We start from the raw sequence: 26,847 nt of genomic DNA, 5'->3' as shown, positions 1-26,847 counted from the left end.
CCCTCTCCCCTCGCTTGGGGGTTTTCCCCCTATAGAAAGAACACCGTGGAAAAGTGGTCGTGGGGGGGGGGAGGCCCGTCCCCTCCCAACTTCACAACTCTCACTGGGACGCCCTGGCCGGGGGTAGCACCCGATCGCTAAGGAGCGAGCTGGAGAGCCGCGCCTGGGGAGCGCAGCTAGGGGCCGAGTCCCAGCGAGACCCCGGTCAGTCAAACGCCACCCAAGGTGGTTACTATTATTTTATTTATTTTTTAATTCCTTCGAGGGAGGGAGGGGGAGTGGAACTCGATCCTCAAGTTCCTGGAAGGTCCTAGAATCTCCAGTTTGCGGAGAAACGAATCACCAGCCAGTCCCACCGCGGCCGGCTAATGTATTATTATAATTATTATTATTATTATTATTATTGTTATTATTTACAACAACAACACAGAAGGAGAAGCCGAGCCCTCGGAGGCTCTTTGTGTGTCCAGAAGGTGTAGAGGAGGAGAGCGGGCCACGCCTCGCAGGGAAGCCTCGTCCCGCGTGGGCGCCCCACTTTCCCAACGCAGGGCCATCATCTAGCAGCTCCGATCACCCCCCAACCCCCACCTCCCCCCCATCCCGGCCCGGCCGCGCTCGGCCTGCTTTGCGGCCCCCAAAAGAAAGCTCCGATGCTGGTTCGTGGGCCATCCCCCCCCTTTACTTTATGTTTCTCCCCAAGAACCCCCCGTGCGGAATGGCTGAAGTCCTGTGGCCCCCCAGTCATTTCGGGGGTCCACCCTTAGACTCTCGCTTCCCCTGGGCAGGCAGAGTCGTACAGCTTGTCCATGTCTCTCTCTCTCTCTCTCTCTCTCTCTCTCTCTCTCTCTCTCTTCCCCCCCTTCCTCCCCGTCCCCTGCGCTCCCAGGACCGGCACGATGGCGTCCCGAGTCACAGCTCGAGGCTCTCCCAGCTGGGCTCCGTGTCCCAAGGACCCTACTCGAGCGCCCCGCCGCTGTCCCACACGCCGTCGTCGGACTTCCAGCCCCCCTACTTCCCGCCCCCCTACCAGCCGCTCCCCTACCACCAGAGCCAGGACCCCTACTCCCACGTCAACGACCCCTACTCCTGAACCCCCTGCACCAGCCGCAGCAGCACCCGTGGGGGCAGCGGCAGCGGCAGGACGTGGGCTCGGACGCCGGCACGCTGCTGCCCCAGCCCCGCGCCGCGCTGCCGCAGCTCTCGGGCCTCGACCCGCGCCGCGACTACCACTCGGTACGCCGGCCCGACGTGCTGCTCCACTCGGCGCACCACGGCCTGGACGCCGGCATGGGCGACAGCCTGTCCCTGCACGGCCTCGGCCACCCCGGCATGGAGGACGTCCAGGTAACCGACCCCGGGGGCGAGGCGGCGGGGGGGGGGGGAGCCGCGGGCATCTGCGGGGCGCACGGGCCGCTGGACGCTGACACCGCGAGGGTGGCTGGGGAGGGGACCGTGGGAGAGTCACTAGGCCTGGGATGGTGACAAAGGAACTCCGAGTGTGTGCGCGTGTGTGGTGTGCGTGAGTGTGCACTTTGGGATCACTGGAATCCGGGGTGCCCTCTCTGTCTGGTCTGGCACCTCCTTAGCGCGTGGTTCAAGCAGCCTGCGTAGTGTAGCGCGCACAGCAGCGCGGGCCTCGCCAACCCTGGTGGCCCGAAGAGCCCCCCCCGTCCCGTCCCGTCCCATGCGCGGGGGGCCGGGCCTCTGAAGGATGGGGAGGTTCTGGCAGGATTTGGGGGGGACAGAAAATGGTTAAGGAAAAATAGAAACGATCCTGAGATCTGTTTATTTAGGCCAGATCTCGCTTGGAATATCACCCAGGTCTCAGAGCCCTCCTCCGGGTGCACAGTCCCCCCAGGCCAGGGCCTGTGTGTGAGGGACGGGCCCCCAGAAAGCCACAATTTGGTTTGGAGCCCTGGAGAACAGATCAGCATTCGGAGCTTCTTGTTTGCTTGCTTGCTTGCTTGCTCGGGGGGCTTTTTCTTTTGGTTCATTACATGAGGGTGAAGCAAAGCTCTCCGTGTATCCTTCACGCCTCCTTCCCCAATATTAACACTGGCAGTCCCCACCCAAGGAAAGAAGTGTCACGTGTTTACTTCTTAAAACAAAAGGCCCCCAACCCTCTCCCCCCCCCCACCCCGCCCACCTACTGGGCGATCTGCAACCAGCAATGCACAATGGGGCTGAGTTGGTGGAGAGCACTTGGAAACTAAACAAAGAAACATCAAAGACCTGAGTTCCCAAACCTGTCCCGGAGATTCTGAGCAGAGCTTCCCCTCCACCACCAACCCCCACGTGAAAGTCTCCAGAAAAGAGAAAGACGGCTGCAAAGTATTTCATTGCCGGTTAGATCTCATTGGCATAGCTGCATATGTGATCCATCATTTTTTTTTTGGACGTGCCTGTGAAGCAAAGGCAAATGAAATGGAAGACAGATAGGGTGCACAAATCACTCTCTTTAACCTTCCTCGGGTGGGGGTGGGAAAAAAGTATCTTCAGCAGCTAAAATGTGACAACAAGAAGTGCTGTCTGTGAGGTGTGTGAGGGTTGATTGTTCTAAAAAGAAACCATACATATATAGATTGTATATATGTATATATATATATATATATAATCACCAGGGTGTTTTGTTTCGTGTTTGTGGCTGGATTGAAGTAATGATGCTCTTGTGGGTTTCACTGGGCCTCGCTGTCCCTTTGGGAGATGCTGTTCATTTGGGGCTATCATACGAGAAAGGAAACATTTAATTGTTTCTTTTTAATGCAAGGGGTGATATGTGTGTGTCTCGGGGAGAAAGTTTTTTAAATTAACCTCTCCCAGTACGGTTCAAAGTGCTGGATAATGGAAGTGGATCCCCCTTAGCCGACCACCACCCTGCTCTCTGGGGGCTTAGAGAACTGAGCTCGGGGAGTCTTCCACAAAAGAAGAAGCTGGGTTCTTGGGTTTAGATTTGTTTTTCTAAGGCAGCCTTGGGATTTGGTTTTCGATACTTGGCTAGAGGCAAAGCGCGAGGGCAAATGCCCTCCGTGCGTGCGCGTGCGGGCACCGCGACTGGGCTGCTGTGTGGAGTGAGGTGTGAAGCCAGTGGCCCCCACATCCTCGCTAGACACCCGGCTTCCCTCCCTTCCCCTTCAGCCTCACCCCTGCCTGTGCTCTGGCCGCGTGGGGAGGCCTTCAGGGCTTTCTCTGAACAAACTTCCACGGGAGACTTGTAGAGGTTCGATTGGTGCGGGAGGACCCTGGTCTCCACCAGGCCAACAGAGCCCAGGGGCCAGGACGCAGGTGAGCGATCACAGGGAAGGTAGCCGGGCCGGGGAGGAGGGGCCGGGGCAAACTCCAGAGCGACGGCTGTCTGTTTCCCCATCCAGTGAGGGATCTGGAGAGCAGGAGAGAAAGTTCCAGCAGCCCGTGAGTGCCTTAGGGCATTCTTCTCACCCGGCTAGCAAGTGGGCCGGCCCCTCCCCTCCCGGCCTCCTCCCCCCCCTCCAACCTCCCCCCTCCAGCCTCCACCGGACAGGAGAGCAGAATGCCTCCTCCTCGGGACCTCAAGGTCACTTCTTCCATCCGGGGCTGCTCCCCCAACACAGACCCGCACCCCAGTGCCCGAGGATGCTGCTCTGAGGGTTGGGGGGGCCCAGAGGCACAGTCACAGGGCCCCACCGCGCGAGACGAGAGGAGGAGGAGGAGGAGAGCTCATTAACCAAATGCTTCTAATATTTTTTTAAATGAAACTATAAAACCCTGTCAATTTCTATTTCAATTTACTCACAGGGGCTATTAAACGAGCAAATCGCAGTTTGGGTTCCTGGTATGCTACATTGCACTCAGTGTGTGTGTGTGTGTGTGTGTGTGTGTGTGTGTGTGTGTGTGTGTGTGTGTTGGGGGAGGGGGAAAGACAGGGTTTAAGACCCAGGGAAAAAATGGCTACAGACAGGAGAAGGGAGTGAGGTGGCACCTAGTTTGGGATTTGTTTAATTTCCTTCTAACTCCGTCACAAGTTCCCTGTGCAACCTCCCACGCCTCTGCCACCCATGAGTGCAAACATCGTATAAAGATGTGAACTTAACTCCCCCCCCCCCACACACACTCACACACACCCCTGTGTCTAAAGCAAGCCCTGGTATCACTTTTAACTAAAGAAGTCTAGTAATTACGAGTCTGAGTTGTTTTGCTGCATTTCGCATGCAGTCCTAATTAAATCTTTACGATCCTCCGTGTGCCGATTAAGCGCCAGCATGCGGCGTGAATACCCGCACAAGAAGCCAGCGGGGGGCCGTAATTAGATAGAAAATCAGACAAGAGCCTTCTCATTAACTACCACAAGTACCCCACGTCGCCGATGAGGCGTGCATCCATATTCGCACACCCACGTGAGGGGAGGTGTGCGGCCTCCACGCCGGGCCTCGCAGCGCCGGGAGCTTTCCTACCCACGGACACGGGCCACGGCTCACCAGCCCGCGCAGAGCCCACGGCACAGGACACGCGTGTGCGGAGAGGGCTGAGCTGAGCGTGCACGTGGCAGTGTCCGAGGCGAGATCCCCCGAGGACTCGCAAACAAGTTAAGGGCAGGGTTGACAAACGACAACCACACCAAGAGTGGTTTCCCTAGTTCCTCAGGTGAGCGGGGTAGGCTGCCAGGGAGGAAAGCAAGTGAAAACAAAACCAGAGAGGTAACAGTTTGTCTCTCCCTCCATCCAAGAGAGGAAGACTGACTCTGACAAGTGAAAGGAAACACACCTCGCAAGGATTACACCGTCACTGGCCAGCTCTGCTTGCTTGGAGTAGACAGTCTTTTTACCTGTGATAAACACACCTTGTCTGAGGATGGAGCATGCGTGGGTGCAAGGGTCTGTGGAGAGCTCTCTCTCTCTCTCTCTCTCTCTCTCTCTCTCTCTCTCTCTCTCTCTCTCTCGCTCGCTCGCTCGCTCTCTCTCCCCTCCCTCTCTCTCCCCTTTCTCTTTCTTTCTCTGTCTCCCTCCATCATTGCTCTCTTTCCTTCTCTGACACTCCTCCCTCCCCCCTCTCTTTCTCCCTCCCTCGCCCTCTCTCTTTCTCTCTCCATTTCCCCTCTTTCTCTCAAGCTTTTTTTCTTTAGATTTCTATAGACCATGGATGACAAACTCGCGTTTCCGTGCTGGGGAGAAAGTTTCTGTCTGTTTGCCCTGGGTGTGGGCAGGGGTGGGTGGACCACCCTGGGATGCACAGCCAGGGCTCTGTTCACGGGCACCCCACACCCCACACACAGTTCCTGACACTCAGACACACGCTTCTGCAGCTTGCTTCCCTCAGAAGTTGTGCCAGTGCTTAGAGTTGAAACTTCCCTCTTCTGGGATGAAACCGTGGAAAGGAAGAGGAGTGGTCCTTGTAATTACCTGGGTGCCCGCTGGAAGGGCCCAGCCGTGTGTGTGTGTGTGTGTGTGTGTGTGTGTGTGTGTGTGTGTGTGTGTGTGTGTGTGTCTCCTCACAGGTGTAGCCAGGGAGCAGGGTGCCCTGGGGCTGGGGGCCGAGGGGTGGCGGGGACATGGGACAGGCCCGGCTCTTCCAGGGACCAAGCCTGCAGCTCCCAGCACTGTGGTGGTAGGCAGAAGGTGTGCAGTGTTGGAAACTTGCAAAGCCGTTCTTAGGGACTCCTGTTTGCATTCCATTCAAATGGCTCAGACTTTAATTAAAATCCCATAGTGTAAACTATTATGTATTTGTAAAATAGCTGTGGGGTTAAGTTGCACTGGGATAGAAAACTGAAAATTGGTCTCCACTGATAGTGGGGGGAAATCTTTCTGCTGTGTTCTGTGTCTCACAGTGCATGGAAACAAACGGCACAACGATGTCTACATCTGGGGAATATCTCTATCCTGTGTCATAACTGCAAGTTCCTTTTCTGCTTTCCCCCATTGGAAGAGTTTGTACGCTGGGTGAATTCCCTTTCTGTGTCAGTCTGGAAGTCATAGTGATCAGAACAACAATGACAAAAAAACTCCCTATGTGGGTTAATATAAAGGGAAATCACAGAGAGTCCACTGGAGAGCAGCCTGATTTGCGTGTGAGAATCTGTGCTATCCGGTCATGTTGAGTGGTGGTGTTCTTTGTATTTACAGTCTGTTGAAGATGCCAATAGCAGCGGCAGAATCTGTTGGACCAGTCTGTCATTAAAAAAGGTATGAGTTGGTGTTGTTTTTTTTTTTTCCCCTCCCCAAAGGAAGCAAAGTTTTCTTGTGCTTTAATGTTTTTGTGATGTGCTTCCCATTGGGGGAATTCATTCCTTTACTAGGACATAAATGTGTGTTCTTGAGCACTAATGGCTGGTTGAGTAGATACAGAGCCATGCCATGTAGAAGAAAATGGGGCTCGAATGGGAAAAATACAGAGAGAAACCCAGGGGCCTAAACTACTGCCGTCTCCCTCCTCCTACATACAGTAGCCCCGCTAAATGCGTCTTCACAACTAAAAGATCATTATGTTTGTAAGTGGCTGGGAAGTGGTGGTTTCCACTATGTGCTGTAATTATTTCATGATACCTGGAGTTTCCTGAACTAAACTCTTCTGTCACCCTGCTGCTTTGTGTGTTTTTCCTTTTCCTTGCTTTTGCTTTTATCCCCCTCCCCCGTGATAATTTTCTCCCCAGTTCTCTGTGTTTTACACGTTGCTTCCTTTATTATTATTTTTCATTGTGCCAAATGTGTTGCTAAATATGCACACCCTGAGAAGCCCAGACAAGCTATGTACATACCTAAATCTCTCTGCATATGCACTTGTGATTTAATGTAACAGTGGAACCCCCCCCCATACTGTTAAAGGACATGTGATATTAACAAATGTTTGCAGTCTCTTGTACAGCTGTAAGCAAAATAATTAACTAATTAAACTAATTAAATGTAATTACAATAACTCATTTCAGGCGTATTGCAGCTGCTTATTTTTTTTTTCCTCCTCCTCTGACAGTCACTGAGAGAATGCATGGAAATTAGTGGAGCTGCGGGAAAATGCCGGGTGCCTCTCTTGCAGGCCACAAATTTGGGAGTTTGAATGTGTAAACAGTGCAATCTTTAATTATCAGTGGAACTGGTAGTTGAAAACACAAATCTAGCTACTGTAACCCCTCCGTTCTTATTGATGCTAGAGCAAGGCTGTCCTTCTGTTGGTTTGGTGTCGGCCATGCAGGCTTTCAGATTTACTTGAGACACGTGACAATCATTGAGGGAGATGATCTGGGATGCAATCTATCCAGGGCCAGATTGGAACAATAGAATCAGTGTGGAATAAAGCATGTGGGGTAGTCTAACTTTTCTTCTTTCCAGAGGCAGAAAGAGTAGCTTCAAGAAGGTCGGCAGGAAAGGCAATGCTGGCCACGCTGTGGTTTGCTTTGGAATGGCTGTGTTGAAGGCTGGGAAGGCTCTGGAGGGGGATGGATTTTAAGGGCTGCTTCCGCACCTCTCCTTCTTTAGAGAACGCCGCTCATGCCATTTCCGGCATTCCCGGCAGCTTTCGTGTCTGCCGGGGTCCTGAGGCTGGGCGCTTAGACGTGCGGTAGTGCTGCCCACCCACTTCCACTCCCTTCTCCTGAGTCTCCTGGCTAATTGCTGGCTGGTGGGGCGGAGTGAGGGAGGAGCTTGCTCATTGGCTTTGGGCGGTTGTTGTTATTCCAACCCCCCTCCCCCCCTCCCCCACCCCGCCCCACCCCGTTCCACAGAAAGCTAGAACCACTTAGCTCTGGGTGCTGTACCCTAGCAACATCATTTGGGCTGGCACTAGGAAGGGCCCAAACAGATGACCAATCAGAAATGTTATTCCTACTCAGGCCAATAACAATATTTAGACCTTAGCTTGCCTAGCAAAATGGGACTGAAAATATTCTTAGATGTAGGGTGCTTTGGTTAAAGGCTTGCATGTGTCAGCAATTTGTGTATGTTTATACACAAGGTAGTCTCCAGGAATAAGGGAAGGAGAATGTTGCAGAGTCTGGATTTTTTTGTTTAAACAAAATGGGAGATTTTTAAAAAATATCCCCCAGTGTCTTTTTTTCCCTCCTTCTTCCTCTTTCTTTTCCTCCTCTCCTCCTGCCTTTTCCTCCTTCTTCCTCCTCTTTTTTCCTTCTTCTTTTCCCTCCTCTTGTTTTCTTTCTCCTCCTCTTCTCCTTTTTCTTGTTCTTCTGTGTGCTATTCTTCTTCCTCTTCCTTCTCCTCTTCTTCCTTCTCTTCCTCCTGCTGCTCCTTCTCCTCTTCCTCCTCCTCTCCTCTTCTCTTTTCTTCCTTTCCTCCTTTACTTCCTTCCTTCCTTTTCTTCTTCTCTTCTTTCTCCTTTCCTTCCTTCCTTCCTTGCTTCCTTCCTTCCTTCCTTCCTCCCTTCCTCCCTTCTTTCCCTCCTTCCTTCTTCTCTCCTCCTTCCTTCCTTCCTCCCTTCTTTCCTCCCTCCTTCTTCCTCTCCTCCTTCCTTTCTTTCTCTGTTCCTTCGTTCGTTCCTTCCTTCCTCCCTTCCTCCCTTCTTTCCCTCCTTCCTTCTTCCTCTCCTCCTTCCTTCCTTCCTCCCTTCTTTCCCTCCCTCCTTCTTCCTCTCCTCCTTCCTTTCTTTCTCTGTTCCTTTGTTCCTTCCTTCCTTCCTTCCTTCCTTCCTTCCTCCCTTCCTCCCTCCTTTCCTTCCTTCTCTCCCCCTCCCTCCCTCCCTCTTTCCTTCCTTCCTTCCTTCCTTCCTTCCTTCCTTCCTTCCTTCCTTCCTTCCCTCCCTCCCTCCCTCCCTCCCTCCCTCCCTCCCTCTTTCCTTCCTCCTCCTCATCTCTTCTTAGTTTTCCAGCTTAAAAAGTCAGCCTAGCATCTTGGCCACATGAATTGAATAGGGTGGAGCAATGGTATGAATATGAATGTTAGTCAGTTCCATTCCTTGATACCTGAGATATCTGCTCTATTACATGAGGAAAGGTTCCTGGTGTCATATTTCTATCTTTAACGTGCCGCGGGCACAATACGGAGTGCTTGGTTTAGCCCCGTTGATTTAAAGCCCCGGGCTGGTCAGCTCCAGCGTGCCCTGGGCCGCCCCAGCCCTGTTCACCCCGTCCTTAGGAGCGAGGGCTCCCCGGGACTGAATTCACAGACAGGTGGGAATGTTTTCTGAACCCAGTGTTCTAATTGTCAACAAGTAGCCAGGGGGCTGAGCGGCTTCATTTGTTTGCTGGTGGGCATTTTATTTGCCCGGAGTTTCCTAAAAGTTGCACCTTCTTCGTACGAGGGCAGCCGCTGGTGCGTGGGAGCCGCCGGGAGCGTGGAGGGAGAGGTGGGAGGACTGGCCCTCTCTCAGTCCCTCACCCTAATCACGGCCTGGCCCCTCCTCAGACGTAACCAGCCTGATTTCATAGCTGTTTTGATATCACCCCATCACTTGCAGGCTGCCTCTCTTGTTATGTTTGCTATCTGGGCTTAGCTGACATTTCTGAAGTAATTTAGTTAAGAGGAAATGAGTTGTTCCCAGTAGAGTGGAGTGAGGTAGCCAGCGTGATAAATGGCTCTTTCATTTGAAGATCTCCAGAGCTCGTTTACGGCTAATTTTCTGTATTGGCCCCCTTTGAGCTATTAATGCAATCGGCAGGGACCGCGGCCCTCTCCTCTTAGCTGCCCCATTAGAGCTCCCATTAAGCTGCCGAGTCTCAACTCGGTGGCAGGAGTAGCTGGGGAGGGGGGTAATGAAAGGTGCTTTTTAAGCTCTCCTAATCTAAACCGGCAGAGGGTGGTTAATACGATTTGGAGGGGGCTGGTCAATGAGCAATCAATAAAGTAATAATGAGAAGGATTCGGTACATTAACAGTCTAAAAATCCAACGAGACATTAAAAAATCATTCTCAACTCTCAGTTCCATTAAGATTAGGAATCTGGGCGGGGCATGGTGGAGGTTGGGGGGGGGAGGGTGTGCCAAGCTGATATAAATGATCATTGCTACTGTCCCGAAACTAACTAAAAACGTCTTCCCTAGGCTTTAGGAAGGCGGGTAGGGGGCAATCAGAGGCCAAGATGCCATCTGTTTGACACCTTAGACAGCAGCAAAACGTGCCGGGGTTTCGCGGAAAGGCTGGGGAGGCTGGAGTCCAAGTTCAAATGTGTGGTTGTGGGGCGTTTTCTCTGGTCTTGGGAGGATGTCCTGTTTGGTTAGCTCCGCTTCAATCTCTGCTCTCTTCTGCATTTTTCCTCCCCTTCTTCCATTACTTCTGGCCTCTTCCCCACACAAACATTCAGGGGAGGAGTGTCTTCAGGAGAAGGGACAATGCAGTTGCCCAAATCTTAATTCCACCGGGTCTGTTGGGGATCCTTCCTTCTTGCCTAGAAGAGGAGGTGCACTGTGTCTGTCGGTGCCTCCTCCCCCCCCCCCCCCCCGCAAGAGCTTTGACAGCTTCCCTACCTGGGGCTGGCTTGGAGTTCAGCACTTACTTACCAGCCACAGGCCCTGCGGTATACTGTAGCTACCCAGGGACTAGTTGCAGTTCACAGCATTTTAAAACCGACAGGAGCTCTGAGCTTGGGGTGGCAGAGCCGAGATGAATGACTTCTCAAGATCTCCAATACCAAGGCACAAATGAGATTTCATGCAGCCTCGCAGACCTAGATCCTACAGGATCTGCAAGGGTGCGGAGCTGTAGGGTGTATTCTTACCTTGTGCTCCCTTCTTAGAGCAACTCAGCTCTGGAATCTGTGGGGAAGATCCACCCCCCCCCCATCTTCCCACCAGCAGAGCTTATCAAACACAAAGTTCTCAAAGCTACGCTTGCACCCTGAAGTTTGCTTTAAATTAGAGAAGAACCGCTAGACTATTAACACTTTAGCTCTACTTAGTCGACTAATGATGAAAAAAATTCTCTTAAGCGTTTTTCCCTTCCTCTCTGCCAACACCAAGTCACCATAACAAGACATCAATCTGTATTTGAACCATTTTCTCCTTTGCCGCATAATTCAAGGACGAGGGAGGAGAAAGGTTTATAGGGGCTACCTCTAGAGGTTGGCTTTGCCATCCAGCTGACAACAGAAGAGGGGGAAAGACTACTTTTAATGTATGCACAGAAAATTGTAAACATGTAAAGAACCAATAGGTTCACGCTGAGTTTTGGCACGCTCCATTTCCTCACCATTTCCTGCTGTCGCTTTAAACCTATCTTCGTCATCTCTGCGTTGCCTGAGCAGGAGCAGTGTGCTCGTAATTACTAACAAATCAACCGGGGCCTGTTTCTCTGTGCATTTATTGATAAGCTGGAGGAAGGCAGAAGGGGAGAGACAAAGAGAATAAAATACGAGGTTAATCAGCTGAGCGAGGCAGGTGTCCGGGTGGAAGGGGCAGGTAGAAGCTTTGGACAGAAAGGACAACTGGGGTGAGATCTCTGCAGGATTGGCTTGAGGAGACCCAGGGCTAGGCCCCAGGGGTGGACGGAGGGTTAGAGGAACCAGATTGTGACACTTACATTAGAAAGGGGAGATACAATCTGACACCCTTCTGCTTGCATTAAAGGTGATTGGGAGAGGGTAATCTCCAGGTCCCCTTGCTGGGGAAAGGACTAGAGGTGGGTATTTAGGTGATAATGAAGGTATGGAGAGGTAACACCGCAGGGGAGGGAGAGGTTACACATACTCACAGAAAGCAGCCCTTGTCAGGTAAATGAGGCAATTAACAACAGTGAAATCAGTGGACAGGTTATAAAGTGTCTCCCAGAGCACCCCCCCCTCTACCCCCAAAGCTGGTAAAATTCCAGTGTGTAAAGAGGTAGAAAGCAAAGGCTGGACACAATGTTTTCAGCTTAGTGATAGGGTTCTTTGGTTGTTAAAAATATTCTAAGACATGCTTAGAAGTGTTACTGAGTGGCGAAAAGGTTTTCATAGAATTTCTTTCTATAGTACACATCATATTAAAACCACAAAGCGCCATCAATATTTGGGGGTGGGGGAGGAGGGTATTCATCCAGTTTACCAAATGGCACTTTCCAGAACCATCAATTATTTGTATGGAGTGCCCCAAATGGGAATCTGAAGTGTGGGACTTGGGAATGGCATGGAAAATAAGGTAGATTAAATTAGATGTGGATGTTATGACCAGAGTAAAATGATGGAGTGTCTCTAGCCCGATCACCCACCTACTGAGTGACTTTAACTCCAGATTTTACAGAAACCTGGTTAATATACTCACTTTTTATTTAACTCTGTTTAATATACTGGCTTCTCACATGGTAAGCAAGCAACTTCCCTACTAAGAACACGAGGACTCAAGAAGAAAGGGGACGTGAGATCTCTCATGGACCCGAGTCGCTCATCAATTTTAGAGAAACCCAATGCATTCACCAAGGAGTAGCAAAAGGACTTCAGTGTCTCCACTCATGGTGGCCGGCAAAGCTCCTCGCCCCGCTCGTATAACGTGTTTATGAAAAGCAAAATGAAAGTCCTAGTGCAGAGCAGATTTGGAGACTCGTCTGGCTTTTACAAGTCTCTAACCAATCGTAGAGGCCCAAGTGCGTGATCTGCGTGAGAGAGCGGGCACCGTGAGGACCTCGGTGCTGCTTTCTCTTCCCCACGCGGGGGGGGGGGGGGTGGCACACCTCACCTCTAGAATTCTAGACTCCAGATGACATTTTTCCCCCTGTCAGCATTATAAGGCGGGCGGGGCCTGCACCCACAAGATGGGAGCCGAACCCCTGTGCTCCCCACAGAGCAGATGGCGGTTTCTTGCACAGCCACGCAGGCACTTCCGAAGTCACCTGCTTCTGTCGTCTGAGGCTTTGGAAAGGGAACGGGCTGGCACGGTGTCCAAGCCCAGGAGCTAGACTTCAGGGTACTGGGTGGACAGTGTGTGTGTGTGTGTGTGTGTGTGTGTGTGTGTGTGTGTGTGTGTGTGTGTGTGTAAATGTGACTGCTCCCCGTTCTCATACTTCTGGCTCCATAGAGCTCAGCTTCTTTCCTGACGTGCAGATGACACAGAAACACAATTAAACGGGGATCGAGGCTGCTGAGGCCGAGCGCGCCCCGTAGCCGTGGCGACCAGCTGTCAGCTCTTATTAACTTCTGCATAAAACATACCTTGAGTGCGGTTTGTTATCAATTACTTGCCGAAATGAAACAACTGGGGCAAGGCAAGACCGCCGCTCACATGAATTAGAGGGATTGGCGGATTGATCAGGGCACCTGTTGTAAATCATAACTGTTCCCAACAATCACCAGCCGGGGCTTTAATTGGTAAACAAAACTCCTGTCACTTGCCGGATTGGCTTCTCTGGAGATGAGCATGCGGGTTTATTTGGACCCCAGTGTGCAGATGTTGCTGTGTAGGATAAAGGGGGGGGGGGCGCCCCACAGTAAAGCTGTGCGGGGAGTGCACCCCGCCTCCTCGGCTCAGGTGGCTCCGTGTGAGTTTCTTGGATGCAGCCACCTTTGCCCCTGGGGCTCCTTGATGATCGCCGTAGGGAAGGAAGGGCTGGGATAAAGACCTGGGGGGGGGGCAGCCTTCCCCGGGGGCCTCGGTGGACCGACTTCACCCCGGTCAGTGGCCAGGATGGAAGGTGGGGGGCCCCCCCTGATAGCACGTCTTGTGTCTCCCTTTCTCTCCCTCCCCCCTCTCTCTCTAGTGCCGGTTCCTCCCAAATCCGTGACTTCTCTGATGATGAATAAAGATGGCTTTCTGGGAGGCATGTCGGTCAACACCGGCGAGGTGTTCTGCTCCGTCCCCGGCCGCCTGTCCCTGCTCAGCTCCACGTCCAAGTACAAGGTCACGGTGGGGGAGGTCCAGAGGCGGCTCTCGCCCCCCGAATGCCTCAACGCGTCCCCTCCTCGGCGGTGTCCTCAGAAGGTAAAAGGACCCCAGGCCAGCTCCCAGGACCGGGCCCGGAGGCTCTCGCCGAGATGGATGGGGAGGCCACGCGGCTGCCCAGCGCCCCGAGACCGCAGGCCACCGGGGCGCCCCGGGGCGCGATGCAGCCTCGCTGGCACCCGGTGGGATCCCTGCACTTCCTTCCGAGGACCCAACCACGGGCCGTTCCTGAGCACCTTAGGGCACTCCACCCCAGGGAATGCATGCACCCTCTTTCTCCCACTCAGCCACCCCACTCCGCCCCCCATGCTACTAAGTGTTTTAAAATACACCTGGAGAACGGTTCAGGTGACCCCACGCCCGATTCTGTCGTGCGCTCGGTTCCTCAATTAAACATCAAGTGTGGAGATGTCCGACTGCATTCCCTCAAGATCACCACCGCCCACAGCAAGCACAGTGCTGGGACTTTGTCAGTGCCCCTCATCCTGACTTGGGGTCCCCCCCATCTCTGGGGAGAGAGGCGGCTTGGGTCTCCCCAGATCAATGCTCTGCTGAGTTCTTTGGGACACTGTTGTTGATAAAGAGACTTTGGAACAAAATTTTGTAAAATTTAGTCCATGTTAGGAATGCCGGGTCCTTTTTTCCCTGTGTGAATAGCACACAGAGGGGGAGGGAGGGAGGGAGGGAGGGAAGGAGGGAGGGAGGGAGGGAGGGAGGGAGAGAGACAGACAGACAGACAGACCGAGAGTGTGAGTGTGCAAGGATGGGATTCTTCCTCTTATGTCTGCCCAGATTTTAGCATGGCAGGGAAACCGGGGGTGTGGCCTGGGAACTTTCTCTTTTTGAATCTCGCCGTCCTCCTCCAGGGTGGCTTATTCCAGTGACTTCTTTGAGCTTTGGGGCCGGTCAAGTGTCCAGCTCCCCTTGGCGTATGGGCGTACACACCTTGTTCCCAGATTGAGAAGCTCAATATTTTAAAGTGCAGATGCCACGCAGCCTCAAGCGTTCCTTGATTAGGAAGCACCCAGTCCGTCTTTTCGCCCTTCTGAAAACACACGCACTAACGGCTTCTGACTCCGTCAGGCCTTGAGACACCTGTGTGTCTCTTGCTTTTTTTTTTTTTCTCAGCGAGGTTCTTGCTCCTCCTTTGTTGTGTTTAAGGGCTCTGGATGAAGAAAGAACCCATGTTTGTGTCTGTGCAGACAATCTTTATCCTAATTATTCTCATCTGGGATCTATCCTCCCCCGCCCCCAAGATTAAAAAAAGAAAGAAGTTTTGTTGTTGTTTTTTTTAGTGCTCTGTATTGCAGAAATTGAGCAAACCTCAGCAAACTATCAGCCAATATTCCAAAGGGAACGGGGGGGGGGGGGGGGGGAGAAGCGCAAACCTCAAGTTAAACCGTCTTCAGGCTCCACTGGGCTTAAGATTGCTAAGTCTAAACTTTGTTTCAGGCACACTCTGGGGTTAATCAGAATGTTAATTCTTGCAATTTCAGAGCCAAATCGAAAAATGGGGGGAGATCTTTGCGAGAAAGGCTAGAAAAAATCGGTTTGAATTTACCGGCGGGCAGGCGCAAAGCAGCCAATGTCACCTTACTCACATCTTTGGTGGAAGGTAAGCAAGACGCGCGGCGCGTGGCCGGCTGCTGAGGTGGCTGAGCTTATCTGTCCCCCGGAGGCTGACATCTTACAAGGTTCGTGGTCAACTGCAAGTCATTGCGACTGGTGGGCCTTTATGAGTTGGATGCCAAGAGACTACTGGAGAGAAGTGCACAGGTGCTTCGCCTGAGAAGGAGCCAGCAGTTAACGCATGGCAAAGGGACTTTGTAAAGCTTTCCTGTGTCCTGAAGAGTGATCAGGGCCAGGCTGGGGGTCAACTCTGTTTCCACAGTGTCTCAAACCCCTTCGTATAGTTGCTTGCAATAGTAACTCCCCAAGCAGCAATGCCTACCTGTTTCCACTGCTAGAAAACACATTGCAATCAGGAACCAGAATGGTTGGTAAGAAAGCCAGGGTATTCGTTCTAGGGCCTGGATTGCCTGGGAGTTGTGAGGAGACGGAAACCTCAGTAAAGGCCAGGGCTGCCGAAGAGAAAATTGGCAAAGGGGGTCAAGTTAGCTTTTCATCAGTTGAGAATTAAATAGCCATAATGGCTTATGTTGTTGTTGTTGTTGTTTGATTGGCTCGTGCTGGTATTGGGTCTTGACTTCAGGACCTTGGGCTCTGGCTTTGCTTTTTCTGCTCAAAATGGGCTCTTGAGCCACACCTCCACTTAATGAAGATAAGAATCTCACTGCCTTTCTGCTGGGCTGGTTTGGAAAGATGATTCTCACATCTCAGCCTCCTAGGTAGCTAAAATGACAGGCGTGAGGCACCAGTGCCTGGCTAAATAGCCATTCTTGTAATAAGCAACCTCTAATTGGTTCATCAGATTGGATTTGTGGGTGATATTCTGGTGTGTAATGAATAAGCTCATCTGCATAACCTAGAACAAGCATATCTAGAGTTCAGTTTGCTGGAGTGGAAACAGGCGGGTAATATAGCCAGGTGGCACTCACCAACAAGGAAGGTGTAGAGTTTTCTCTGGACTCTGGCTTGATGGTCTTGGCTCTTCCATTTTGCACCTGTCGGGAGTTGCATTTGGGAGGAGGGCATCTTAAACTGTTTAAACAGCAACCACAAAGGCATCCTCTTTACAAGCCTGATGTTTTGCCATCTTTGAGGCACATTTATTTGGTCTGCATTGCCCTTCCCACGAGAGCCACCAACATTTTCAACCACACTTATTAGCAGCTGACTTTCAGCCTGGGGGTGGGGGTGGAGTTATTCACATTTTGGCCTTCAGGAGATTGCTCCTATCACAATCTTCATTTGGAAACATAGTTAAAGGTAATCTTAGCCCAGAGACCAGGATTTGGGTTGGAGATGGGAAGAAAGTGGAAATCCCACTGAAATTCCAATATTTTAGTTGGCAGTTTGGGGTTTTATGGATGCTTGTAAGCATCATGCCTGGAGTCTTTTGTTATTATGATAATGATGATTAAAAGTAAGTCATGCTCCTTAAAAATAATGTAGCTATGGGATAATTCAACATACTTCCTTTTCATGTTTGTGATCCTTCCCCAAGGCCCTAAGGCTGTGCTTTAAAGGCTAAGAATCTTTATTCAAAAGGGGCTTCTTCCTAAGCTCTGAAATACCTTAGATGCCCCGGTTTCTCTAGTTGCATCTTTGTGCAGTGGAAAATCTTGAAGGATGGATGGATGGTGACAGAAATCCACCAAGGAGAGAAACCTGAAAATTACCCAGCGGGAATGGTGGCAAGGACACTCACTGTTGCATTGCTCAACAGAAAAGAAAAATCTTTCCATGGACTTCTTACATATATTCTTTAATATCTGTGGCCATTTACCCATGTGGATATGTTTATACATATTAGTTATTAATAAGGGCTTTTCTCCTAATACACTTATACGGAGGTGGTGGCGACTTTGAAATTTTATTCAATGCAGGTGTAACTGAGTCTTTAAAAAGAAATGGGAGGGGGGGTTAGGGGGTGGGACCTGGCTTGCATATCTGGCCAAATGTCTAGATTCAATTAAAAGGGAGCTCTTGAATTGAGCAGCCCACCTCCCCCTTTAGACAGAAATGAAACTGTGGTGGCGACTCAAGGGATGTCTAGCTAGGATGTGGCTCGGGGGAGAGGCTGAGACAGAAGGTCAGCGGCTCCCATTCGCTCTACCACTTGGGACTGTGGGGCCTCTGCCTTACCTTTCCCTCGCACCCACACCTGACCTCCTGTGGCCATCTGAACAGAGCTTAAGGGTGCGTGACACCCCCTTAAGATGTTTAGGACAGGGTGATGATTCTCTCCCGCTGTCTTTTCAGGAGAAGCTGTTCACTTAGCTCGGGATTTTGGGTATATCTGTGAAACAGAGTTTCCCGCGAAAGCCGTCTCTGAGTATTTGAACCGGCAGCACACAGACCCCAGCGACCTGCACTCCAGAAAGAACATGCTGTTGGCCACCAAGTGAGTGTTCCAGAACCTTCCCCCCCCCCCCCAATCTTCTCTTCGGGGACAGGAAAGTGGGACAGGGTTTCCTGGCAGTCAGGGCAGGCTTGGTGACATCTCAGCTTCCCCTAGGGGCAGTCAGGGTCCAGGGACTCTCCCTCCCCCTACCCAAATGCAGGCGTCCCCTTTCACCCCCATAACCACGCCAGGCAGACCCTGCTCCAATGGATCCTTTCTCCAGCCCCTCCTGGGACCCTGGGTACAGGCGTGGGCAGGGCTGTGTGTGCCCTGTCTGCATGTCACCCACGTGGGCCCATCTCTACCCACGGCTCTAATTACCCCAATTGTGACGGTGGTGTTTGTCATCTTCCATGGACTTGTAAAATTTACTACAACTCCAGAGGGGGAAAATAGTAAATCTCGAGCTAAATTTAGGTCTCCAGCTCATTTGAACTTTTACAGTGGGTTTTCTATTTATTTGATTTACTCCTGTCTTTGGGTTCCATGTCATCTTGCGGGGTGTTTTATGGCAGGCGCAAGCCTGACGTGGGCGGTTCTGGGAGCATGCGCCCCCGGCCCAGCTCGCCTCTCCCTCCCGGGCCGGCCTACCCAGCAGCTCTCATTTATTTAGTGCTCCAGGACTCGCGGTTTGTTCCGTTGACAGCGTAATTTAAAGAAATATATGGAAGGCTGAAAAATCATTTGCTCAAATTTGTCCAGATGTTTTTGAGACGTGATTGGAATTTGATTGCCCCTTTCCGCAGGGTCAAAAAATATTAATGTCCCAGAACTTTAATTGCTTACAGACCTTGGTTGAGGCTTTGAAGATTTAAAATGTTTGACTCTTACACATTTGTTCTCTCCTTTTTTTTTTTTTTTTTGGCACTTGGGTAATGAGTACAAACTTAAGGAAAGCCTTTAACCATCTCCCCCCAGTGATGAAAAATGGGCACTTGCCCTCTTTTCCTCCTAATATAGCAGCTAGCATGTAATAGATCTTTGTCAGGGGCTGTCTGTCCTCCGGGGCCCTTCCTCTGTCTCAGGTGCTGGGTGCTGGTAGAACCTGTTGGGCCTTAGAGGAGAGGCCCACGAGAGAAACACAGACCAGCAGAACCAGGATATGCACCAGATAACAGATTCACACAAAACTTTCTACCTTTTTTATTCTTCTAGTCCTTTGTAACCTGTAGTGAACATCAGAATTACCTTGGGAACTTTACCAAGAAATGCATGCCTGGGCTTATTCCCCAAAGCCTTTGACTGGAATGGTTAGGAAGATGTTGTCCAAGAGTTGTTCCCCCCCTCCCCCCATTAGTGATTCTGAGCTGTCTCTGGCTCAGGTCTGCAATCCTAGCTATTCAAGGGGCTGAGATCTGAGGATCGAGGTTCAAAGCCAGCCTGAGCAGGGAAAAGTCCGTGAGAGTCTTATTTCCCATTAACCACCAAACGGCCTGAAGTGGAGCTATGATTTAATGGTAGAGCATGACCATGGAGAAAACAAAGCAAACCAAACAAACAGAACCAAAAAGCAACTCAAGGACAGTGCCCATGCCCTGAATTCCAGCCCCAGCACACACACACACACACACACACACACACACACACACACACACACACACTGCCTTGTCGTTGGGCACAGTTTCCTGTGGTGTCCATAAGGGAATATTGTGAATGAAAAGGCTGAGTTAGGATACAGGGCCTGTCAGTGTGCTGAGCCCACCAGCTAGGAAGCCATCTTCAGCTGAGGGGATGGAGCGTTTAGGTGCTGACCTCTGGCCCATTCTCCCAGTGGCAGAACCCTGGGAAAGGAGATCCCCAGGTCCCTCACCGCGGGAACCTGCAGGCGGAGGGCTGTCAGTCACCTCCCAAGGCCGTCCCCTTAGGGACCAGGACAAGGAGACTAGCAGTTTTGCTTCTCTTAAGACCCCGCAAACCCGAAGCTGGGCGGGAAGGCAGGTGGTCTGCCCGGAGAAGGTCTGCCAATCTTTGCACGGCATCTGACCTTCAGGCCTCCACCCCGCCCATCCACCTCCGATATTAAAAAATGTCTTAAAGAAGCCCACGCCGTCGCTAGGCACACAGGTTTCCTTAGGCTGGGAGATTTCTGAAAACTGCAGGTGCCTAGAGGAATCAAAAGCCTGCAACAAATAAAAATCTCTCCTCCCTAGTGTCTTCACAGTCTGCCTTTAGGTCTGATTTAAACTTCGTGGAAATCTGCTATATTGACAACCATCCTGCTAGGCAGTGGGGTTTTTTTTTTTTTTTTGAGTAGTTCACACTTGTAAAAATTAAAAAAAAAAAGGGGGGGAGAGAGAGAAGGGGACTTTTTTTTTCCTTTTTGAAAAGAAGGAAGAAAATATCTCAGTCCCCAAACACCCAGGTATACAGGTTTCTGTTTCCCACAGAATCAGCATTCTGTCTTAGAATAAACAGTTTCTTGCCCTGGGCCATGCAGGGCTCTGGCAATCTGTTTGCCAGAGAGGAGACAGGCTTGTGGCTCTGGGGCCTAAATCTTTCAGCTCTCTCTCTCTCTCTCTCTCTCTCTCTCTCTCTCTCTCTCTCTCTCTCTCTCTCTCTCTCTCTCTCTCTCTTTCTCTCTCTCTCTCTCTCTGTGTGTGTGTGTGTGTGTGTGTGTGCGCGCGCGCGTGTCTGATTTCTAAGAGGCTGGAGAGGAGAGGAAAATTATTATTGTTTTAAAATAAAGAATGCCAGGTAAGAGAGAAAAACTGGATTATTCGAAACCCAATGCGGAAGGCAGGGAACTTCCCCCAACAGAATATCCCTACGGGGGCTGGAATAGAGGAGGGGATGTTGGAAGGTGGCTGGAGGGGGATGGTGTGTGCTCCTCTTCCCCCACCCCCCACCCCTCCCAGTTCCCAGCTGCTCGGGCCCGAGAGCGGGGTGGGGGGAGCCGGCCCCGGGAGGAAGCGGAGCGGAAGGGCACGTTGGCCCGGCTCGGCGGTGACCCCGGGGCCTGGGCGCGCGCGCGCGCGCGGGGCGAGTGGCCGCTTCCCCCGCGCCCAGCCCCGGCCTGACTCCGAGCTCCCGGCCCTTCCCCCTCGCAGGCAACTTTGCAAGGAATTCACCGACCTGCTGGCGCAGGACCGGACTCCGATCGGGAACAGCCGGCCCAGCCCCATCCTGGAGCCCGGGATTCAGAGCTGCCTCACGCACTTCAGCCTCATCACCCACGGCTTCGGCGCCCCGGCCATTTGCGCTGCGCTCACCGCCCTGCAGAACTATCTCACCGAAGCCCTCAAAGGCTTGGACAAGATGTTCTTGAGCACCACGTCCACTAACAGGCACACGTCTGGGGAAGGCCCAGGTAGTAAAACTGGCGACAAGGAGGAAAAACACAGGAAATGAAAAAAAAAATTTAAAAAAAAAGAAGGAAAAGTGTTTTAAATACAAAAAGGAAAACAGAAAAAAAAATAATTTTAGCTTTAAAAAATATCGGATTGGCTTTGGAAGAATTATATTAGGTAGACTACACATACAATCAGAGAAAAAAGTTTAACAGAACAAGAAAGCTAAATAACTTAAAAAACTGAGGCTTACCACGGAGCTTCAATATCGGTTCTCAATGTCAATGTCAAGATGCACTTGCGACTGCCCTCCGGACCTTCTACTTCCGTTCTTTCCAGCTTAGTAATCCCGATAATAAAGGAAACTATGATTTCCCTCCCCCTTTTGGAAAATAAACCTAAGACTAAACCTGAGACAACGCTAACTTATTGGAAGAACCTTGGAGACGCTTTTGTTGGTGGCAGAGCTCTGACAGTGGGTTCACTGAGACGCACGGACTTTTTCATTTTTGTAGTTTTAATTTTGAAAGGCAATTCTCGAAGTTTCCCTGCCTCCATCTCACCTGACCCTCCTCCGGGCCAGCCTTTTCCCACGTGGCCTTCCTTTCTCCTCGCACTGTGGCGGGGGAATCTTGCGGGATGAGAAGGAATGTGACGGTCCCCTTTGGGTTGTGGTAGCTCCCAAGTCGTTCAAGCGCAATTCCTGGGCAGGTGGCATCATTAGGGAGGGTGTAAGTGGGGAGGGGGGGGCGTGTAGGAGCTCACCCCAACTTCAGTGTTTGGTTCAGCCTGCAGAGTTGAGCCAGGCTCCTGGCACAGAGGAAATTCAAGGCAAATAACTTGATTGAGATTCTTCCTAAATTCCTCTCACAAAGGTGAGGAGCTCCCAGCCTGGAGAGCATCTGCAGCGACTTCCTTTCGCATTTGTCCTAATACTTGTGTCATCCACCAGTGTTAAGAAGTAGAGTAAACAAACACCCAACCACGACTACGTTGGTTAGTCTGTAATTCCTTCCAGGGGTATGTACTATCTCATTCTCTTCTGTTTCCCAAAGCGTTGCCCGCATGGTTTATGAGCTTGTTCAAAGAAGACTCGAGCTTCCTACACAATCTATAAGGTACTGAGACCAAAAAAAAAAAAAAAGTATTTTTTTTTATTTTAATCAAAGCCTGTGTGTCAGGATTCTGCAGGCTCTCTTCTTTAAAGAAGCTCAAAGGGAATCATTGAGCAAGTGGCCACCGCGGTGCTAGCAGCTTTGAATCCACTTTGCTAACTTAGCTCCACCGAGGAAGTCTGGGGGGTGGGGGGAACACGGAGTGAACTTCAAGGGGGAGGAGACAAGGAAGGGTTCTAGGAGTTCCCCACTGTCTAAGCTTAAACTGGAGTCTCTGTCCCTGGGTTCTTGGGGTGACTACTGCTGTAATGGGAAAAGAAGCAGCTTTTTTTTTTTTTTTTTTTTTTTTTTGCTTCTTTGGGGCTGGCAGGATGAGGGATGGTACAAGCCAGGTGTCTGCAGCCCTTGCCTGCCTACAAGATATTTTATGAATGAGGACCCCCCCCCCCCCCCCGCTTCTCACGAGGGGATCAAATAGTTAGGTAATGCAAAACAAACAGGCACGCATCTGGGCTTTGAATGGTACCGTTCGTCCGGTTACACTGGGAATATTTCCAGGGATTAAGTTTCATGCATTTAATAGTTCTCACGTCTGTCAGCCCGGCTTCTTTCTCAGGCCCCAATCTGAGCATTATCTTGAAATAAAACCTGGAATCGATGGGCACCCCAACCCCCCCTCCTTCACCGCCCCCCCTGGCTGGGGGTGGGTGGACCAGGCCTGGAAGTTTAGTGCAGGCGCGGGGCATCTTTTCAATGGAGCAGGCAGGAGCTGGGCGAGGGCCAGCCAAGACAGACCTTGGGGTGTCAGCCTCTCCCCGGCCGGGGGTGGGGGGTGGGGGTCAAGGGGGGCTGGCTAGGGGGTTAGGAGAGTAAAGCGCGAGCGCGGGCCCCGGAAGGTTTGGTGCGCGGGAAGGTGGTGTGCGGTCGCGGGTGGTCCCCGCCCAGTTCATCTTGGGGGGGGGACCCCAGCCCTGGCCCCCGAGAGCCTGGAGACCTCGCTCCGGCGCCCCCTCTTCCGAAGCCCGGGACGCCCGCGGGCGGTGGCGGAGTTCTGCTTGCGCCGGGCCGCGAGGAATGGCACTGAACACCGCCGTCTCCTTTCCTTGCAGGGCAGCGCGCCCCCCGCGTGTGACCTGCGTGGATGCGCTCACGGGGCCGGGCCGGGGAGCCCGAGGACGCGCGAGCCGCGGCGGCGGGGCGCCCGGGCACTGCGCCCCTCCCCCGGGCTCTCGCCCCCAGGGCGGGGGCGCCCGGCCCAGGAAGCCCGGCTCTCCTCTAGGTAAAGGGGCGGAGCCCCCCACCCACCCCGCAGGGCGAGGGGAGGGAGGGGCCTGCACCCCCCCACCCCCAGAGAGAGGGAGAGAGAGAGAGAGACTGACCCCCCCCCCCCTCCACAGCTTCTGCTCTCCATTTCACCGGGACCCCCAGGCCCGCCGGGGCGCCCTGGGGCGCGCTGTTGTTCCCACCTTCCCCCTCCCCCGTCCCCTCTTCTCCTTTCATGTAGGAACCCCCTCCCCCCCCCCGCCCCGTTTGCTTTCGTTAGCCAGAATTGCAACGTTTATCTGATAATTGAGTTATTAAAAGATTTGGTTTCCTTGGCCCTTATAAATCAATACACAGTGGGATTAAGTGGAGAGCGCGCCTCGTCCGCGCGCGCGGGGAACCTGGAAGGCCCCGGCAGCTTGGTCTTCTGGCCCAGCAGGTGTGGCCCGGCCCGCCTGAGGTCCCCAGTTCTGGCCCCCTTCCAGAGGCCCTGTCCCAACCAAAGTCACCAGGCCAAGCAGGAAGGCGTGGGCTACATACAGCGGCCTCTCCACCGGGCTCTCCAAGTTCCTTCCCGGGGTTCTAAACCCCTCGGCTGCTCCCCACACCGCCGGGCGGCCTGCTGGTCCTGCCCTCCCCTGAATTATCTCCGACTTCCTTTCCTTCTTTCTGGTCTTCAAACTCCTCCTTCGCTTTTTCTATCCTTTGCCCCCATCCTACCTCCCTGCCCCCAAATACACATAAAAAACAAACCTCAGTAATTTTCAAAGACCTGACATATGTTTCCTTTGGCCTGTGAGATCCGTTTCTCTCAAGCAATCCTATTCATATTCTCCCCAACCCCAGAACTTACCTATCCCAACTTCCTCCAGTGGGGCCGCCCCAGTTAAGAGTGTTTGTAGCAAGCTGTCAGCCCAGCTGACACCCCATACTTTGCAATACTGTTATGCGGGAAGGAAATAACACCCTTAAACCATCTAATGTTGCCTCGGAATCCCCAACGGTGTCCCCCACCTTTCCTGATGTGTATTAAATTATTGGCAGAAGAAAAGAGAACTATTGGAATTCGTTTTTCTTTCTTTCAAAAGCTGGAATGAACTCTGTCCGTTCAATGCCAACCCCGACCCCTCTTTTGAGATGGTCTCTAAATTACTAACATTGGGTTTGCCACGCAATCAAGACGTATCAATCTATTGACTCTTCTGCATAAGAGCTCTAGAGAGTACCGGAGGTTTAAGTGTGTACATATTTATTTATGCTTAATTTAATGGGAATGTGTAAATATGGCCAGCAAGTAGTTTGGGATTATTTATCTGTGAATCTATACCTCTGTGAATGGGTGGGTAAAAAAAATACCGCTTGACCCTAGGTAGACTTCTATCTGAACTTTTCTGTTCTTTATAGACAAGCTGTTATGGTATTGGGTAGAAATTGGTTTATTGTCCAGTGTTGATTCAATTTACATAAATAAAAAGATTGTTGTGTTTTCGTTGTGGTTTTACCTTCAGTCTCTTAACCGTGAATATTGCTAATTTAGACAGAAAAGACATGTTGCAAAAGCAGTTTTCTTTTTGTGCCCCCTGCCCAAGGATTATTCAGCATTTTTGTTACAACAGGATTATAATAAATTTTGCTTATCAGAAAGATGAATACTTTTGTTTTTAGTAAGTATTGTTTACTTAGCTTTGCATGTCCAGGTTGCTTTTTTTTTTTCTACCGGCGTTCAGCCAGATGGGTAATAAAAGTTAATTTTGTCTTGTTTTGCCCTATTAAAAATAAGCTAGGAGTCACATTTACTTTCCAGGTAACTACAAGATTCTGGGTTCACATCAAGTATGAGGATGCCATCTTTCTGCTAGTAGGATGGCATCGGACCGAGGCGTTCCCAGAAGGAGGTGGTACCCAAGCCTACATTCTACAATAAGACCCAGGACATGGAGGAGTTAGCTGTCCTACTCCAGGACAGAATAAGACCCTGACCTCGTGAGCAATACAAAACCCTCATGGGGAAAATGAGGGAAACTTCCCTTGCTAAGGAAGAAGAATGCTGCTTCCCATGGCCCACAAGTTGCCACTTCCTTCTTTTAGGCTCCGAGGTCAGCTAGAATAAGCCGTCCTCTCACGCGGGCTTAGTCCATCTTTGAAAAAGTTCAGTGACTAAGTAGCTCGCTCTGTGTTTTGTCTCCAGGCTGGGGTATCCTCCCTCCGGCCAGAAAAGCAAACACATCCGAGATACTGCATACCTTGTACAAGTCGTTGCGGCTTCTTTTCTTTTGGGGGGCGGGGGGAGTCATGGCTTTCATCTGTAAAATGTGAACAACTTGAAGTCCTTTTCTTATACCAGCTTCCTAATTTAATTATTAAAAGCAACATGCAAGTACATTTAAGGAGAATCAGAACTGTTCAGCCTCAATATCAGATTATGGGAGGGCACTTAACAAGGAATGGCCTGCCTTTCTGGCCAGCCTTTTCTACGTGGATTCCTCCATAGGGAAAAGCAGAAGGGGCCATGCAACTCATTTTATACGACATTTTCCTCCTTGTTGCCTTTGGTATTCAGTTAAAGTGGGGAAGGCAGGTCCTGTGGCTCTATTGCCATCAAGAATGAACAACAAGAGCAAGAAAGCGATGGGGTCAATACCATTAGGAAGCAAAGAAAAGCAAGCAAGTATAACTAGGAGTCCATGCAGTCCATTTGCATGTTTTGGTCTTGGCTCGATTTTTGGCTCAATGAATTTCCTTTTCATTGGTTTTGCAGGGTGTGGGGTGGTTCCTAACACTGGGGTTATAGGAAAGGAGCTATGAGGATTTCCAGATTCAACACCAGGTTTTCTTACAGAAAAACCTATGTTCCTGCACACCAGCACTTTTAGCCACCCAACATCTGACAAGGAGAGAGTGTGATGTCAGAACCCTTAGCAGCTAAAAGTCAAGATCCTGAGGGGTAGGAGCTGTGGGGGAAAGCACTGGAGGAATGATCTAGAAGGAAGAGTCAGAAGGGGAAGGAAAGGGCGCTCAATGCAGCAGACACCCTTGTCTAGCAAAGCACCTTGAGCTGCTCTTCACAGGCCCTGTCCCCTGCTCGCTGACTGTGTCACAGGGCTATGGAGGGAGGAAGGAAAGGGCTGTCGTAGTTGGCTAGGCCTGTGTTCCAGGAGTGGGGGTTGCCACTCTTACCTGCCGGAAGACTGGGCCAAGTATGCAGCTCACAAGGCACCTGCAGTGTAAGGGCTTGATTGAAAATAGAAGAGGAAGAAAACTAGTATGACTACTATTTTTGGGAAACGCTGTCTCGTGCTCCAACGTCAAGACTGTGCTGGTCTCAGAACTTAAATGTGCAGCTCCCAGTCCATGAGTGTCAGTGTCCCACCGAGGTATCTGTAAGTGAAGCGGTGC

General features: G+C 51.4%; 1 protein-coding gene across 1 annotated transcript in view; it reads left to right on the top strand.

The window, feature by feature from the left end:
* The window catches only part of Tfap2b (transcription factor AP-2 beta), a 25,644-nt gene extending 4,438 nt beyond the window's left edge, over window positions 1-21,206 (top strand). The window contains 9 exon segments of the mRNA XM_048347635.1: window positions 887-1,082; window positions 1,085-1,344; window positions 6,096-6,120; window positions 6,123-6,155; window positions 13,578-13,774; window positions 13,776-13,798; window positions 15,256-15,374; window positions 17,645-17,786; window positions 20,834-21,206. Of these exon segments, the coding sequence (XP_048203592.1) occupies window positions 887-1,082; window positions 1,085-1,344; window positions 6,096-6,120; window positions 6,123-6,155; window positions 13,578-13,774; window positions 13,776-13,798; window positions 15,256-15,374; window positions 17,645-17,786; window positions 20,834-21,134 (1,296 nt within the window). The 3' untranslated portion in view covers window positions 21,135-21,206.
* The last annotated feature ends 5,641 nt before the right edge of the window (window positions 21,207-26,847 follow it).

Source organism: Perognathus longimembris, chromosome 6, assembly GCF_023159225.1.
Source record: "Perognathus longimembris pacificus isolate PPM17 chromosome 6, ASM2315922v1, whole genome shotgun sequence".
Taxonomy (NCBI): domain Eukaryota; kingdom Metazoa; phylum Chordata; class Mammalia; order Rodentia; family Heteromyidae; genus Perognathus; species Perognathus longimembris.
This window is presented reverse-complemented; position numbering and strand designations above follow the sequence as displayed.